We start from the raw sequence: 13,491 nt of genomic DNA on the forward strand, positions 1-13,491 counted from the left end.
TACCTCCAGGTTTTTTCTTAGCAATAGAATCAACAACTGAAACATTTTGTGGGCGCTTCTTGAGATCCTGCGCCAGTGTCAGGGTTCAACACCAGTTTGTAAACGCTGCCATACTGAGAAATACAAAGAGTTTTTTGTGGAGCTGATAGGCTAAATCAACTTTGTATAATCTCGTTTGGCGATGGCTAGAATTAAACCAACATTCATGTATATGAAAAAGTTACGCACTTTAGCTTTAAAAGTTGTTTTGAAGTCTCTTTGCAGTCCTTTACTGTGTACCCAGTAGGCCTATTCAGTAATCAGTTATCCATCCACGCCTCTGAACACTATACACACTTTGCAAATTAAAATTACTTTGTTCAATCATCAACCTATCCCCATATGCATTTTTTTTTTGGTAATCAGTGTCTTACATCCCCCCACCATCTCTCTCAATTTTCCAACTCTTGGCCTAGAACTTTTAGCTCTAGAGAGACAACCACACAAAGCAATGTGAATACCCTGGTGACGACGACTCACACAAGCATAATACAGTGTACACCCACGAAGGCAGATGCACTTTAATGCAACAGCTGTCATGAATTTTTTTTTTTTTCGAAATGCTAACATATTCCATCATATTTTGAGATGTTGGATCGTTCCCCTTTCAGGCGGCCTTGACTGACAGGAATATGAATTAGCGATAGGAAACATTTCAAGTCTCTTTCATCTGGACAGGAGACTTTCGGCACGTCCGGAGAATGTCAACGATTCAAAAAGTCTTATTTCTTCTCTTTCCATTTCTGATCCATTTTCCATCCATGAGTCTTTCAACCAATATCCATCGGATGCAGCAGCAATGTTTTTCGATTATACAGTGACGACACGTAATGAAGAAGTCCGTATAGCTTACAATCTTACAATCTTCTTTTTAGTTTTTTAAATATATATTTTGTTTTGTTTTTTTTACAGAGGAAACACAAGGAAGCCAGAGAATGTTGAGTATTGCCATCCACCGACTAGGTTCCCCTTCTCCAGCTTTAGGTAGACTTTGTCCTCTTTGTCTAGGAAGAGCAAAACTCCATTGGTGGCCGCCTCGCGAGTTACGTCTTTGTCCCCCGCAAAGGCAGAGATGACCGGCTTCCCGTTCAACATCAAGTTCACCTGGACAACAGAAATCACAGTTAGCTATCGGTAAAGGAGTGGTAGTAGTTTAGATTAGTAGATATGCTAATATGCTCTTGTACCGATTATACACAGTTAAAGTTATTATATTATTATTACAAATTTTAAACTTAAAAGTATATCTGCTAAAATGGAAGATGATTCACAGATTGGGTCTTGACAAGTTCTTGAAACATATTGGAACATATTTTTTTTTTCTAAGATAATTTGTTCGCGTTTTTTCGCTTTATTAGACAGACTGGAGAGACAGAGTTGAAATGGGGGGAAGACATGCAGAGAACTGACCACTAGTCGGACAGTTTTAACAAGTTCTCTAAACCTATTGGAACCATTAAGATTTAAAAAAAGGCCTTTGTTTATAATATATGTCAATATTTCAGTTTGCCCTTTGCATATTAATAATCAAAGGGATAGAATACAAAAGGAACTTCCCATTAACATCAAGTATAAATGTACTGTAAATGTTGAGTTTAAGGTTTTGTGAAACTCTTTATACTTTAACTTATTAATAATGAATTGAGTTGAACCCAATACTATTCTTTCACTTTCAGGGGAGGACTTTTTTTTTGTCCTTCAGGAGAGGGTCCAAATCAAATATTTATAACGCTTTAAAGGGTTTCGCTTTTTTTTTCTTATTGAAAAATAAGGTTCAGCGTCCCTTCAACTATTTCTACACAGTCCCAAAAGTAAAGATTTTGTCCCAATACAAAAAAACAGATCCACGACTGAATCAATTGCACAGGCTCTGTGAAATTAACAAAAAACAATGATACCTGTATGGTTTGGCTCTGGTACACTTTGATGACATGGAAGTTAAAACTGTAGATTCCTTTTCTTGGGGACAAAAATACTGATTCAAATGTGAAGTAGTTTCCTATATTCACCAGAACCTATGGGAGAGGAGAAAGACAGATAAGAAAACACATTGTTTTTTTTAAATACAAAGGTGTTAATACAGCCAGCACCTCAACAAAGGCTTCCGTTTCAATGGGGATTAGATATATAAATAATAGATCAGCCACACACATACACACACAAACAGACACACACATACACAAAGGCACACACACACACACACACACACGCAGGATTACCCGTTGCGACTACAAGGCTCGCCCCTGCCTAGACACAGACAGAGTGCAGCACACTTCACAGAATACTTAATTCAACAATTCTTCTCAACGGACCTAAAAACAGCATGTTACTACCTCCCTGCTCCACAAGCAACCAGCAATACATCTTTATGACAACTTAATATAATCACTCTCTTGCGTAGACAAATCCCACTTTTGGGTCCAATTCGAATAAATATTATTCTTCCAAATTGAACACTGACAAACAGAAATGTAGAATCTTTTCTCCATGCTCGATACTTTTGAGTGACACATTGCAAAAAATAACCCAATGACGATTAAAAATTTCAATGAATAAATAAAAACATGCTTCCTGCTTTTTGCATTCTTAAAATGATCCAGTGAATATGTCAGTCAGCGCATGCACTTAACGCAGCCTTTTGGGGGTTCTCTCTAAAAGGTTTCGAGGCACCCTGCAGTCAAATTAGACATAGGCTACAGTATTTACTGTCATATTGAGTCAGTGAACTTTTTTTGGGTCATGGTGGATGGACGCATGCAGAAGCCCCCTCTCAAACACTGGCACCTGTTTAAAGACGCCACCACTGATGCTGCAGGCTCAACCACGACCTTTGACAAATGTTGTGTCATAGCAACAGCGTACACGTGACCCACACCAATCATATCACTTGCAGTGTGTCATGACAGCAAAACATCACGTTATGTAATTCGAATGAGAGGGCACAGGATCAGCTGGGAGGAATTGTTTTTTTTTTTACGCCTTGCACTAGTGCCCACCCCATGTGTGACTAGTCAAATTCTTGTTTGTTTGTGTGTGTGTGTGTGTGTGTGTGTGTGTGTGTGTGTGTGTGTGTGTGTGTGTGTGTGTGTGTGTGTGTGTGTGTGTGTGTGTGTGTGTGTGTGTGTGTGTGTGTGTGTGTGTGTGTGTGTGTGTGTGTGTGTTTATGGGTGTGTGTGTGTGTTTATGGGTGTGTGTGTGTGTTTGCTTGTGTTTCCTTGCGTGTGAACGTGAGTGGGTGCGCGTGCATGTGCGTGAGGTGGGGTAGCTGCTCGAGGCAAACTGATGAATGCAAGTGCAAGCTCTGCAGGATGCCCGCGCGCTCTCAAACATTTAATCCATTCACTCCCAGACCATGCCCGCGTTATGATACGCTATAGTGCACTTGTACACAATCCACATGCCAACTGCAACTAGACTCAAAGTAAACTCTTGGGTTCAGGCGGCTTTACTGAACTATTATGACACTTTACATTTTCTGCATCACAAGTCAAAACTGAGCCAAAGAATAACGGTTTATCACAGACAACAAAGGGACTAAAATTTCATTTTCATTTTCATTTAACTTTTATTTATCCTCGAGAGACCAATTGAGGGGTGACCCTCATTTTCAATGGTGTCGAGTTGACACACACAAGAGACTGGTTTATTTGACAGGGTAACCATAGGAAAAGAGTTATTGCATACATAGCGTCATTGAAAACTAATTTAACCACTTTTTGACATTATTGTTCGAAAAGGAATCCCCTCGATGTAGATCAATCTCGTTAGGTTTATTATAGACAACAAATAACTAAAATTGACGAACAAAAAAAACACTGTTTTTTGAAAGATAATCATGGAATCAGGAAATATTAAAAGCAAAGTGCCATTAAAAAACAATCCAACCACTTTATTTGGACATTATTTCCTTACCTGATCGAAGTAGATAATTCTGGTTTTGTTGCTCATCTCGGAGGGCTCGTGGTTGTTGCTGCGCACCGCGGAGAAAGCCACCTTGGAGTTGGAGGCGCGCACGGAGATGCCCAGCGGGGAGGAGGACGCCTTCCAGTCCGTGGCCGGGTTGGAGTCGCACACCACCAGGCATTTCCCTTCCAGAACGATGGGCTCCGTGTCGTTCTGAGCTCGCGCCACCTCAGATATCACCACTATCCAGCTTAGCAGCGTCAGTACAAGGGAATTCACCATGGTGATCTCTCTCACACACTCACTCTATGCGATCGTCTCCTGCACCAACACACACCAAGTTTCTCCGAGTCCCCCGTCGCGCTTGTCCCCCGCGCCGTAGACGCCTCTGACGCTGTGACAATTCTTCTTATTGGATCCAAATAGGTGCCATGTCCGAGTGAGATATCAACCTCGAAAAAAGAAAAGAATCCGAATTGTGTCTAAACCCTTTTAGAATGTGGACATCACCAAGTGTTGTCTGTGCGTCTCATTTCTTTTTTTTAGGTATACTTCATTTTAATATCCAAATTTTCCAAAGTAGACACCAATGAGGAATCCTTTTGGAGATGCCTGGCTGGCTCCAGTCTGAGAATCAGGGGCGAATCAGTCGGTAAATCGTCCATTTCCCCTCACTCCCACTCCGCGTCTGACAACATCTGTTCCCCCGCAGTGATGTGCTGCCTGCCTGCGTGTGTGTGTGTGTGTGTGTGTGTGCGCGCCCGGTCATCCACTTTACGCACACACACACATGTGGAAACAATTATCTGTCCCTGCATCATTATACCAAAAGCTACATTTGAAGAAAAAAATTCTCGTATTATCTATAAAATAGCTCCCAACATTAATATAAATTCATTTATTGGCCGTTTTAATGATTGGCAGATGGATATACACATGTCCTTTTCTCGCATCTATAGGAACAAATCAATTTAATAATGATCTCCTAACACATTTTTCTGATAATTTTCCAATTTTTAATGAGAAGTATATCAATAAAAATGCCCACAAGAAGCATGGAGTAAGACTGTTCCAGTGATCCAGGAGCTCCGCTGGCTGTATAGTTCCATAATGCGATGACTCATCATAATCTCATGGCACACAGGTGGGCTAAAAAAAATCTCACAGTTCATTTTTTCCACAGAAGTCAGCGATGGGACCTTTTAGTCTTTTGTGTGGGTTGCCTTAGCGACAACACCTGCAGACACACCTCTGCTGTCTAAAGTCCATTCACGTCAAATCATTTTCCTAATGATATGCTAAAACAAAAAATTAAACTCTAATAACCAACGTCATTGTATGGGGATCTTGGGTTAAATGCAGTTATCACTAAGCATCAACAGTGCACTTGTCCGACCCCTCATGCTGCATTTAAATCAACACGTCATTCAAAGTGTCCCGGGACAATATTGACAAGAGATTAGAGATGTGAGCGCATCACCTTTGTCCTTTTGTCACAACAACAGGCTCCAAAACAAAACGGCAGATCAATGGTGAAGTCCTTCCTCTGACTTTACAAAGGGCAACATGATTGGATACACCGTGTACTTTAAACAGAGAGGAGACAACTGCAGCTTAGAAATATGGTCCCCCAACATTCTGTTTTTGTCATGAGCAACATTGGTCATTTTCTTATGATTGATTGTGTTGTGATACGTCTAACTTATCTGAGATCAACCTAGTATTTTTAAACAGAGTAACATTATTTTTCCCTATATATATATTCTTGGATATTGTCTAATTGCACGATATAAAAATATATAAATATAAGTAGGTGTTTAAATATTACCCCTACAATTAGTACATTCTAATTCGTTTCTATAGACTTTTTAGAGAGCACAGCAGCTCATGCTCAATATGCAAATGTAAAAAAAACACATTACAAATGGCACACTTCATTCTGAAAAACTGATGGATGGATGGAGTGTGTAGTACAGACGATCTTCTTCCTGCTTGGCATGTCTGCCTGCCGCACCTCCTACGGTGCCCTTCTGGTCAGCTGCAGGGTAGATAGATGGATGGATAGATAGACAGACAGACAGACAGACAGACAGACAGACAGACAGACAGACAGACAGACAGACAGACAGTAAAATAAGCTTGAATCCTGAAAAGCACATTTGGTGTGGGGGATTCATATGGCTCTCTCATTAAACTATAACTTATGAATACAGCCTTTTGATCTCTGAGGCTGAACAACAACAAATCATTAGGTTACTCTGTTGTTCGTGATAGAAATGGTACAATTCTACACAGCCAACAACCGAATGTATGAGAAACTCAGAGAAAAAATCAGCTTGAGTCAACACATACTGTGGTGAAAAGTGGTGCACATATAAATGTTTCAAAATTAGATTCTTGTCAGATCCTTCAACGCGTATCCGACTACAGACTGTATCGTTATGGGCATCAATCCATCTGGAAATGGAAAACAATCGGAGGATCTCACCAGCCAAACCTGACACGCTGCCATTTTGTGAGATTTGTGTCATCACCCGGCTCTGACAAATGGTTTCGCTGGGTTAATGTTCTGCATGTCAATATGTTTTTCAGCTGCTGGGAGGCGATGACTTGCAAAATACGTCAGGAAATTTCACTCCGGGAAAAACAAACGTTTTCTAACTTGTTATTCTAAAAGGAGGAAATGCCTGTCAGTGGACCCCAGGCCCCTTTGATGGGAACACATTATGTGTTTTGTACCTGAGGTTATTTTATGACTAAATTAATTCGAGGAGCTTCAGGTAACCTTCACTTTGCAGACAACACACATTATCCTGAAAATGCCATTTCCAATTGGTTTGGCGCAAATTCGCAAAAAAATAAATTGTACTAAAGTTGAAGTAGGCACATAAAAAAATCACAAATTGTCTTTGTTCTTGAAAGCTCAATACCGATTATATGGCGCTTTTCAAATACATGCTACTGGCTCTATACTCAAATTTGCCTTTTCTGGTTTTCCATGTGTGGTAAAATGACCGAACGCCACTTCATCCAAAAACAAAATGTGCAAAGAAATCACCCTGATGGAGACTGAGTAGAAAAGCATAGGCATGTTAAAAGCCATTTGTGAGGCACAGAATCACAGTGGCAAGAGTGTAGTCTATTATTGCCATTTCTATCTGGTGTGCTTTCCAAATTAGTGTGTGAGAATATACATGATCACTTTGGTGAATACACACTATACAAGTATGTCAGCCGCAGTGTAACCTCCTAGGCTAAATACACTCACCATTTGACTTGTTTAAATTGAAGAATTGTTTCAGGGTGTAAATGCAGTACATAATTCTAGGTCACATCACTGCAGTCCTTGTCCTTTAGTCAGCATCTTTGGTATTGAAAAGAATAGTCACCTGGGGGTTACAGAAATTCATTGGTCATGACCTGGTTGTCCTCAGCGATAGTGACAGACGTGCTCCGTTGGGTCCGCGTGCTGAAAAAACATCTTCAACATGGAACACACGCATACAGTAAGTGTGTCAGGGGCTCAAGTGTCATAGTGTAGGGCTGAGTTGAAATTCAGTAATTCAATCATTCGGAAGACCAGCGTGTGTGTGTGTGTGTGTGTGTGTGTGTGTGTGTGTGTGTGTGTGTGTGTGCGTGCGTGTGTGTGTGCGTGTGTGTGTGTGTGTGTGTGTGTGCGTGCGTGCGTGCGTGTGTGTGTGTGTGTGTTTGTGTGCGTGTGTGTGTGTGTGTGTGTGTGTACAGCAATATATGCTGGTGCCATACAGAGGTGATAAGTATTTAGGGACTAATAAGCAGTTGTACCAGATATCCAATGCATGAGTATTTTACCATCTTCCTGTACCAATTATTTTCTTTAAACACCTGCCGTCCATATGGGGATTCGAATCGTTTTAACATCTTAAAGCCACAAAGAAAGAAGATGAAGTCCGCCCCCATTTCTGGCTCTCGATAAAAAGAGAACAAGTCTATAAGGGAATTTAATTAATGGTCAAAAGGAGAAGTATGTACTCTGCATATAACACACTGATCTGGTCGGACAGCCTTGTCGCACATAATGAGTTGCTTTGGTATATTCTTCAAAAATGTGCTTTAACTATGTCATTGTATAATCTTTCACACTAATTAAACATACATCCTAAACTAGTGCATGTGCCACTCTCTTCAAAGGGCTAAAATAGGCAACAGGCCAGAGGCAATCAGAGATGTGCGCTGTCGAATCCCAGCAGCGGCAGCAGCTTTTCTTAAAAGGGATATTTTAACATTTTGTCTAAGGAGAGATTATGAATCAACAACTACCAACAGAGACACGTTGCAACATTGAAATGAATCTGGAGTCAGATTTTTGGCAATCTGAACATTCTAAAAAGTGCAGTCAGTGATTCTGGAGGATGCTTGAAGTCAAAATAGTAATCTATTGTCAAAACCAGTGAATATCTCCTCACAATCCGCCACCTGTACGTACTGTGTGCACCCTAAAAAAATCCGGTGTTAATACACAGTCTAGGCTCTGTAAACGGGTATGTTGCTAGCAACACCTTTGTTTACTTTCCCTTTGTTACAATACCAGTTTACAAAACCTAGGCTGTGTATTCCCAGCGCACACACAGTACGGACAGGTAGCGGATCGTGAAGAGATATTCACTGATTTTGCAGAACAAGCGTTCTCCAGAATCACTGACTTCATCTTTAAGCCCAAAATTCACTCTTATTTCAGCTCAGTTTGCTCTCCACCTACAGTAAAATATCTCATTTGGAGAGTCAGAGTATTTTATTTTGTCTATAAAAAGGCTGCCTGCTGCTGCTGCTGGAGACAGGCTTTTGGCGAAGGCAGTGATAGGGAACCACAAACTGTAAAATCACAGACCGTGAGACGAAAACAATGAAGTAAAAAATGCCAAACCCCTCTGCATGAGCTGAGGTTAACTGCAGTGTCTGGAGATAATTCTCTCTGGGGTTAAGGATTTTGAACAACACCTTTCACATTACAGCAGTCATTGGGTCTACTGTTAGTTAATATGGTGTGTTTATAGCCAATTTACAGTAGTGGGGATGTGTACTGCAGTTGTTAAATATGGTCAAATGTATAGAAGCAAACATGACCGAAATGGAAATGTAGTCCAACGTCCAACATGGCTCCACATACATCTTTGCATGTAGCATCTGTCTGTGCTATCTTTAAAACAAAAATATTTGTACAACGTCACACAGCAATCACAAAATGAGCAGTAACTTTAACTTTGTGGCCAAGACACTGAATACATTTTGACATTCCGTAGTAGCAAATGCACGAGCAAATTATAAAAACAATGAATGATGGCTGCATTCCATTTAGCGTCTTCAATTTTTCTAACCTTCATATTGACAGTGAATACAACGTCTTTGTCTTGGGTGTTAATCAACCAGCAAAACCAGGAAAAAGGATGGAGAGGTACTGGTCGTGTAATGAGGTAATCAAAAAAGGCGTAAGAACAATCACAAAACACAAACAGACGTGGCATTTCAGACCAGTATAGGATAATAGGCGAGTGTATGAGGAATTCCACCATGTAGTTCGAACTGTGTACACACTGCAACCAATAAATCTATGATCTGGGTGTGATTCCACACGTGAAACCAGGACATACTGTAGGGTGGAGAAGTTGGCTTGAAAGGGTCAAAAAATAAATTATAAAACACATACAGTCGTGGTATTTTTTTTTTTTTCAACATCTTTTTATTTGGGATGGGTATATTGATGAATACACTTATCACATAATGTTCATGTAACCCTTCCTTGCACCAACATTACATAGGCCATGCATGCACATATACAACACACAATCAAAAAACAACAAAAGCAAGAAAAACAATCCTATACTAATAATAATGATAAGACGAGAAAAAAAGTTGTGGTATTTTAATGCAGTAAAGGTGAGTCTACGAGGAACGACTTTATAAGTGATAAGTGCCAGGAACACAGACAAGGAAGTGACACCACTGATGGTGTGAATTCACCTCAATGCTATATTAAGAGTTAGAGAGTTCAAGGATAATGTTATCATAGAAAAGTTATCATAGCTTTGAAATTGTATTACAAATAAAAGAATATCCTGACATTTAGAGAAACTTGTAAGTAGGGGAGTAGGAAAAGTTAAGTGGTAGTTCAGTTTATGGTGTAAAACCAGAGATCACTAAATCCATATGTTTGTATGGTTTATTTTAACATTTATTAATTCATATTACAGTTGTATTTTGAAGGGAGAGAAAATGGACATCTGTATAATTTGAAAATACTAAACGTTAATTGTAAGTACATGCTATAAGGTGGAGGAGTCAGCGATTCTGGAGAAAGCTTGATGTTAAAATCACTTAAAAATGCAGAACTTCATCAGTGGGGGTAGGAAGCCTTAATCATCCACACAGGTATACAATTCTTTTTACAAATTGGAAATAAATAAAAACTAAGAACACAAAGCTTTGCAAAAAGAGACATTTAATGAAATAGTTTTGCATGTTTCCTGCTAATAAATGAATCACCAATGTATGCAGAGACAAAGTTTTTAATTAAAATCTGTTCCTTTTACAAGAAAATGTGTTACTGTTTGCGCTCGGTGAGGAGTCCCTGTTCATTATACAACCACGTTTCTTTTTTTTTGTGTCGCTTTAAACTAATTAAAATGCCACACACACAAAACCCCATATGACACATAAATCAGTTCCAAGCTCGCGTTTAAGAATGCCTTTTGGCCTTTTGAAGGAGGGAATTCTGTGTTTCTCATCATGTCATTGCCACAGTGAGGATGTGGTGCTTGATCAAGACGGCCTTGCACACCCTCCTGCAGTGCTGGGTTACAAAAAAAATGTCCCCGACTACAGTCCAATTGCAGGTTAGAAAAAATAATCACATACCCAGACTACACTATTGCCTTAGCTGTCTGCAATGTTCCCTTTGCCAGTACAGAGCTGTGGGTATTAGCAGCGTGCTCCTGCCTCCGAGTATGACAGGGCTTAAAATCCTTCATTAATTAGCGAATCATCTAGAAAAAACAAATGTCAAGTCAACCCAAATCCAGCTAACCTTAGGCATGACATAATGCGACTTATATCAGTCTCGCATTTACAAAATGTTCACTGACGTTCGTCATCCTGTCGTCAAAGAAACACTTTATACAATATTTCATATAATAAAACATCTATACATATATCTGTACAACAACACAGGAGAAAAATTACAAACAGCTGCTTAAAACACAAATCCATGCTATGTTTTAATAAAAAAGTTACATCCCATGTATTTTGTATTTTAAGGCCACGTATTTTGCAAAATGCACTTTTTCATGGATTTTCAACATTAATATGGGTTACTGGTGTGACTAGAGACTCCCAAAGTATGAGAAAAAACAACCATCACTCTTTTTCTCCCCTCCATCTTTCTGAAAACCTGTTTTCAAATGCCTTGTTCAGCTTTTTGGAAGGCGGGGCTTAAAGAGACAGGCTCTAAAACAGAGCCTTTCAGAAAGAGGCTGAACATCGGATATTCAACAATCGCGCTGTGAGATATATATGTTTTTTTTTGGGCACTACACCATGAAACCATTTTCTGGTAGAACCCAAATTACAATTTCGAACTTGAAAATTAGCATAACATGGGACCTTTAATCTCTCTGAGCTGGGACTAAGCCAAAAGGATCTGTATAGTTCGGTTAACAAACATCATGGCAGTGCATACACAGTTAAATAACTCATATTATTTCAGTGTGGACCCTCCTGAAGTCGTGCACAAACTGACAGATCAAGCCAAAGAGCTCTTGAGAGTCTTGATCCGCTGGTTCTCCAAACTTCACCTTGAACATGGGAATGAAGCAGGATTAGTTACTTTGAAATGAAAAGCTTTAGTCAGACTTGTAATTACATCTCCGGAGACCTTAGAGCTTTATAAAAAAATACATATTTTACTTAATTGTTTTCACTTTCATTGGTGACCTGGTGCCTGAGTTCTGGTGCATATGTCCTTCTTAACAATGGTCATTTTGTTATAATTTCTTGATATACTTCCCCAGCATGCAACCCGTATCCTCGAGTGCACTCATACAATGAGGTAGACGTGCACTGCTCTATTAATTCTTTATACCTTGGTGGCTAGGGGTCACAGGCATAATTTTTTTGTCATTTTGCACACACGCCATACACACACACACACACACACACACATACACACACACACACACACACACACACACACACACACACACACACACACACACACACGTTAGTCATTCTCCAGTCAAGCTTTATCAGAAAGGGTCACAATGGCTAAGTGTACTAATTGGCTTATTGCATGCTGTTGACTGTGCAGGTCAAACTTCTGGGTCAAGCTTTTGCAACTTTCACTTCACTCGCCTGCTTTTCTTTGCTCTTTACTATGTGAAAGAGGTTTAAAATGCCATCAGAAGCCATATTTCCTTAGTCTGTTCATAGGGCCACCGAAAAAACATTATACATTTTACATCAGTCACGCACGTGCGCGCGCACGCACGCACGCACCCACACACACACACACACACACACACACACACACACACACACACACACACACACACACACATACACACACTTGTTAAAATAACTTATTTAATATCGCTATACAGGGCAGAGTGCATTCTCTTAAACGTCAAATGTTAATGTCGGAGTTTTGTCATGAGGTCATCCTGCTAATTTAACTACAGCCTTGAAGGGAAAGAGACTTCTGTGTAAATGATGTGTCACAACATTCATTTTCTTTTCGTTTTGGTCTTTGCATTTGCACTCTTTTATACTTTGTACTGCATCTGCTTCACAACAATTTACCACAGAAAAAGTTAAGTTTGCATCTTATTTTCACTCTATTCTCTGGTGTGTCATTTCTTAAGCATGTACTTTTTATTTATTCGTCTTTTCAAGAAAATTTACCAGGCATATCAGCAGTCTGTTTTGTATTGATTGTAATTCTTTGTGCCTTTGGGGAACAGGAGTCGGTCCCAATTAGAAAATGGGTCCTTACAGCGTGAGTGATATGTCAGATCTTAGACCCCATAAGGATAGACAAACAGGACCCCCCCCCCCCCCACACACACACACACACACACACACACACACACATGATGGGATCGCCATTAACATTACATTTTTACTTAAGATGAGTTTCCTTTTATCATAGAACGGTTCATTATAGATTATTTAAAGGAATAGTTTAACATTTAAGTTAGATGAGAAGATTGACACTCTACTCTCACATCTATGCATTTTAAATGTGAACTTAGCCAGGAACAGTCGCCTGGCAACTGCTCCCAGCCAAGAAACAGTCCAGCGCAGTAACCCCCACGTCCGTGAAACACTGAATGGATGTCTTAACAAACGAAATATAACAAGTTGATTAGCGGACGTTAGAGCCGCTAATAAAGACCATTTGTTACCTTTGAACAGAGCTGCTCCCCTCCCATGGTTCTAGCCCTTTATTCTAAGCAGAGACCCCTAAAACCAAATGTCCAATTATTCCTTTATGATTGAATATTCATAGAAACAACAGCT

General features: G+C 39.8%; 2 protein-coding genes across 4 annotated transcripts in view; both read right to left on the reverse strand.

Annotated features, from left to right (window-relative positions):
• Positions 1–945: 945 nt before the first annotated feature.
• On the reverse strand, positions 946–4,224 carry cbln4 (cerebellin 4 precursor; the record flags this gene model as incomplete). Its single annotated transcript, XM_080030290.1, has 3 exons — positions 946–1,143; positions 1,938–2,054; positions 3,952–4,224. 3 exons carry the CDS (start codon positions 4,222–4,224, stop codon positions 946–948), a joined length of 588 nt encoding a protein of 195 aa, XP_079886416.1.
• A 5,598-nt stretch (positions 4,225–9,822) lies between these two features.
• LOC307253780 (uncharacterized protein) overlaps positions 9,823–13,491 on the reverse strand; it is a 44,117-nt gene continuing 40,448 nt past the window's right edge. For all 3 annotated transcript variants that reach the window (XM_080031949.1, XM_080031948.1, XM_080031947.1), the window contains one exon: positions 9,823–11,768. In XM_080031949.1, the coding sequence (XP_079888075.1) occupies positions 11,667–11,768 (102 nt within the window). In that variant the 3' untranslated portion in view covers positions 9,823–11,666. The remainder of the gene's footprint in view (positions 11,769–13,491) is intronic.

This window comes from Ammodytes marinus (genome assembly GCF_949987685.1).
Source record: "Ammodytes marinus genome assembly, chromosome: 7".
NCBI classification, from domain to species: Eukaryota; Metazoa; Chordata; class Actinopteri; order Uranoscopiformes; family Ammodytidae; genus Ammodytes; species Ammodytes marinus.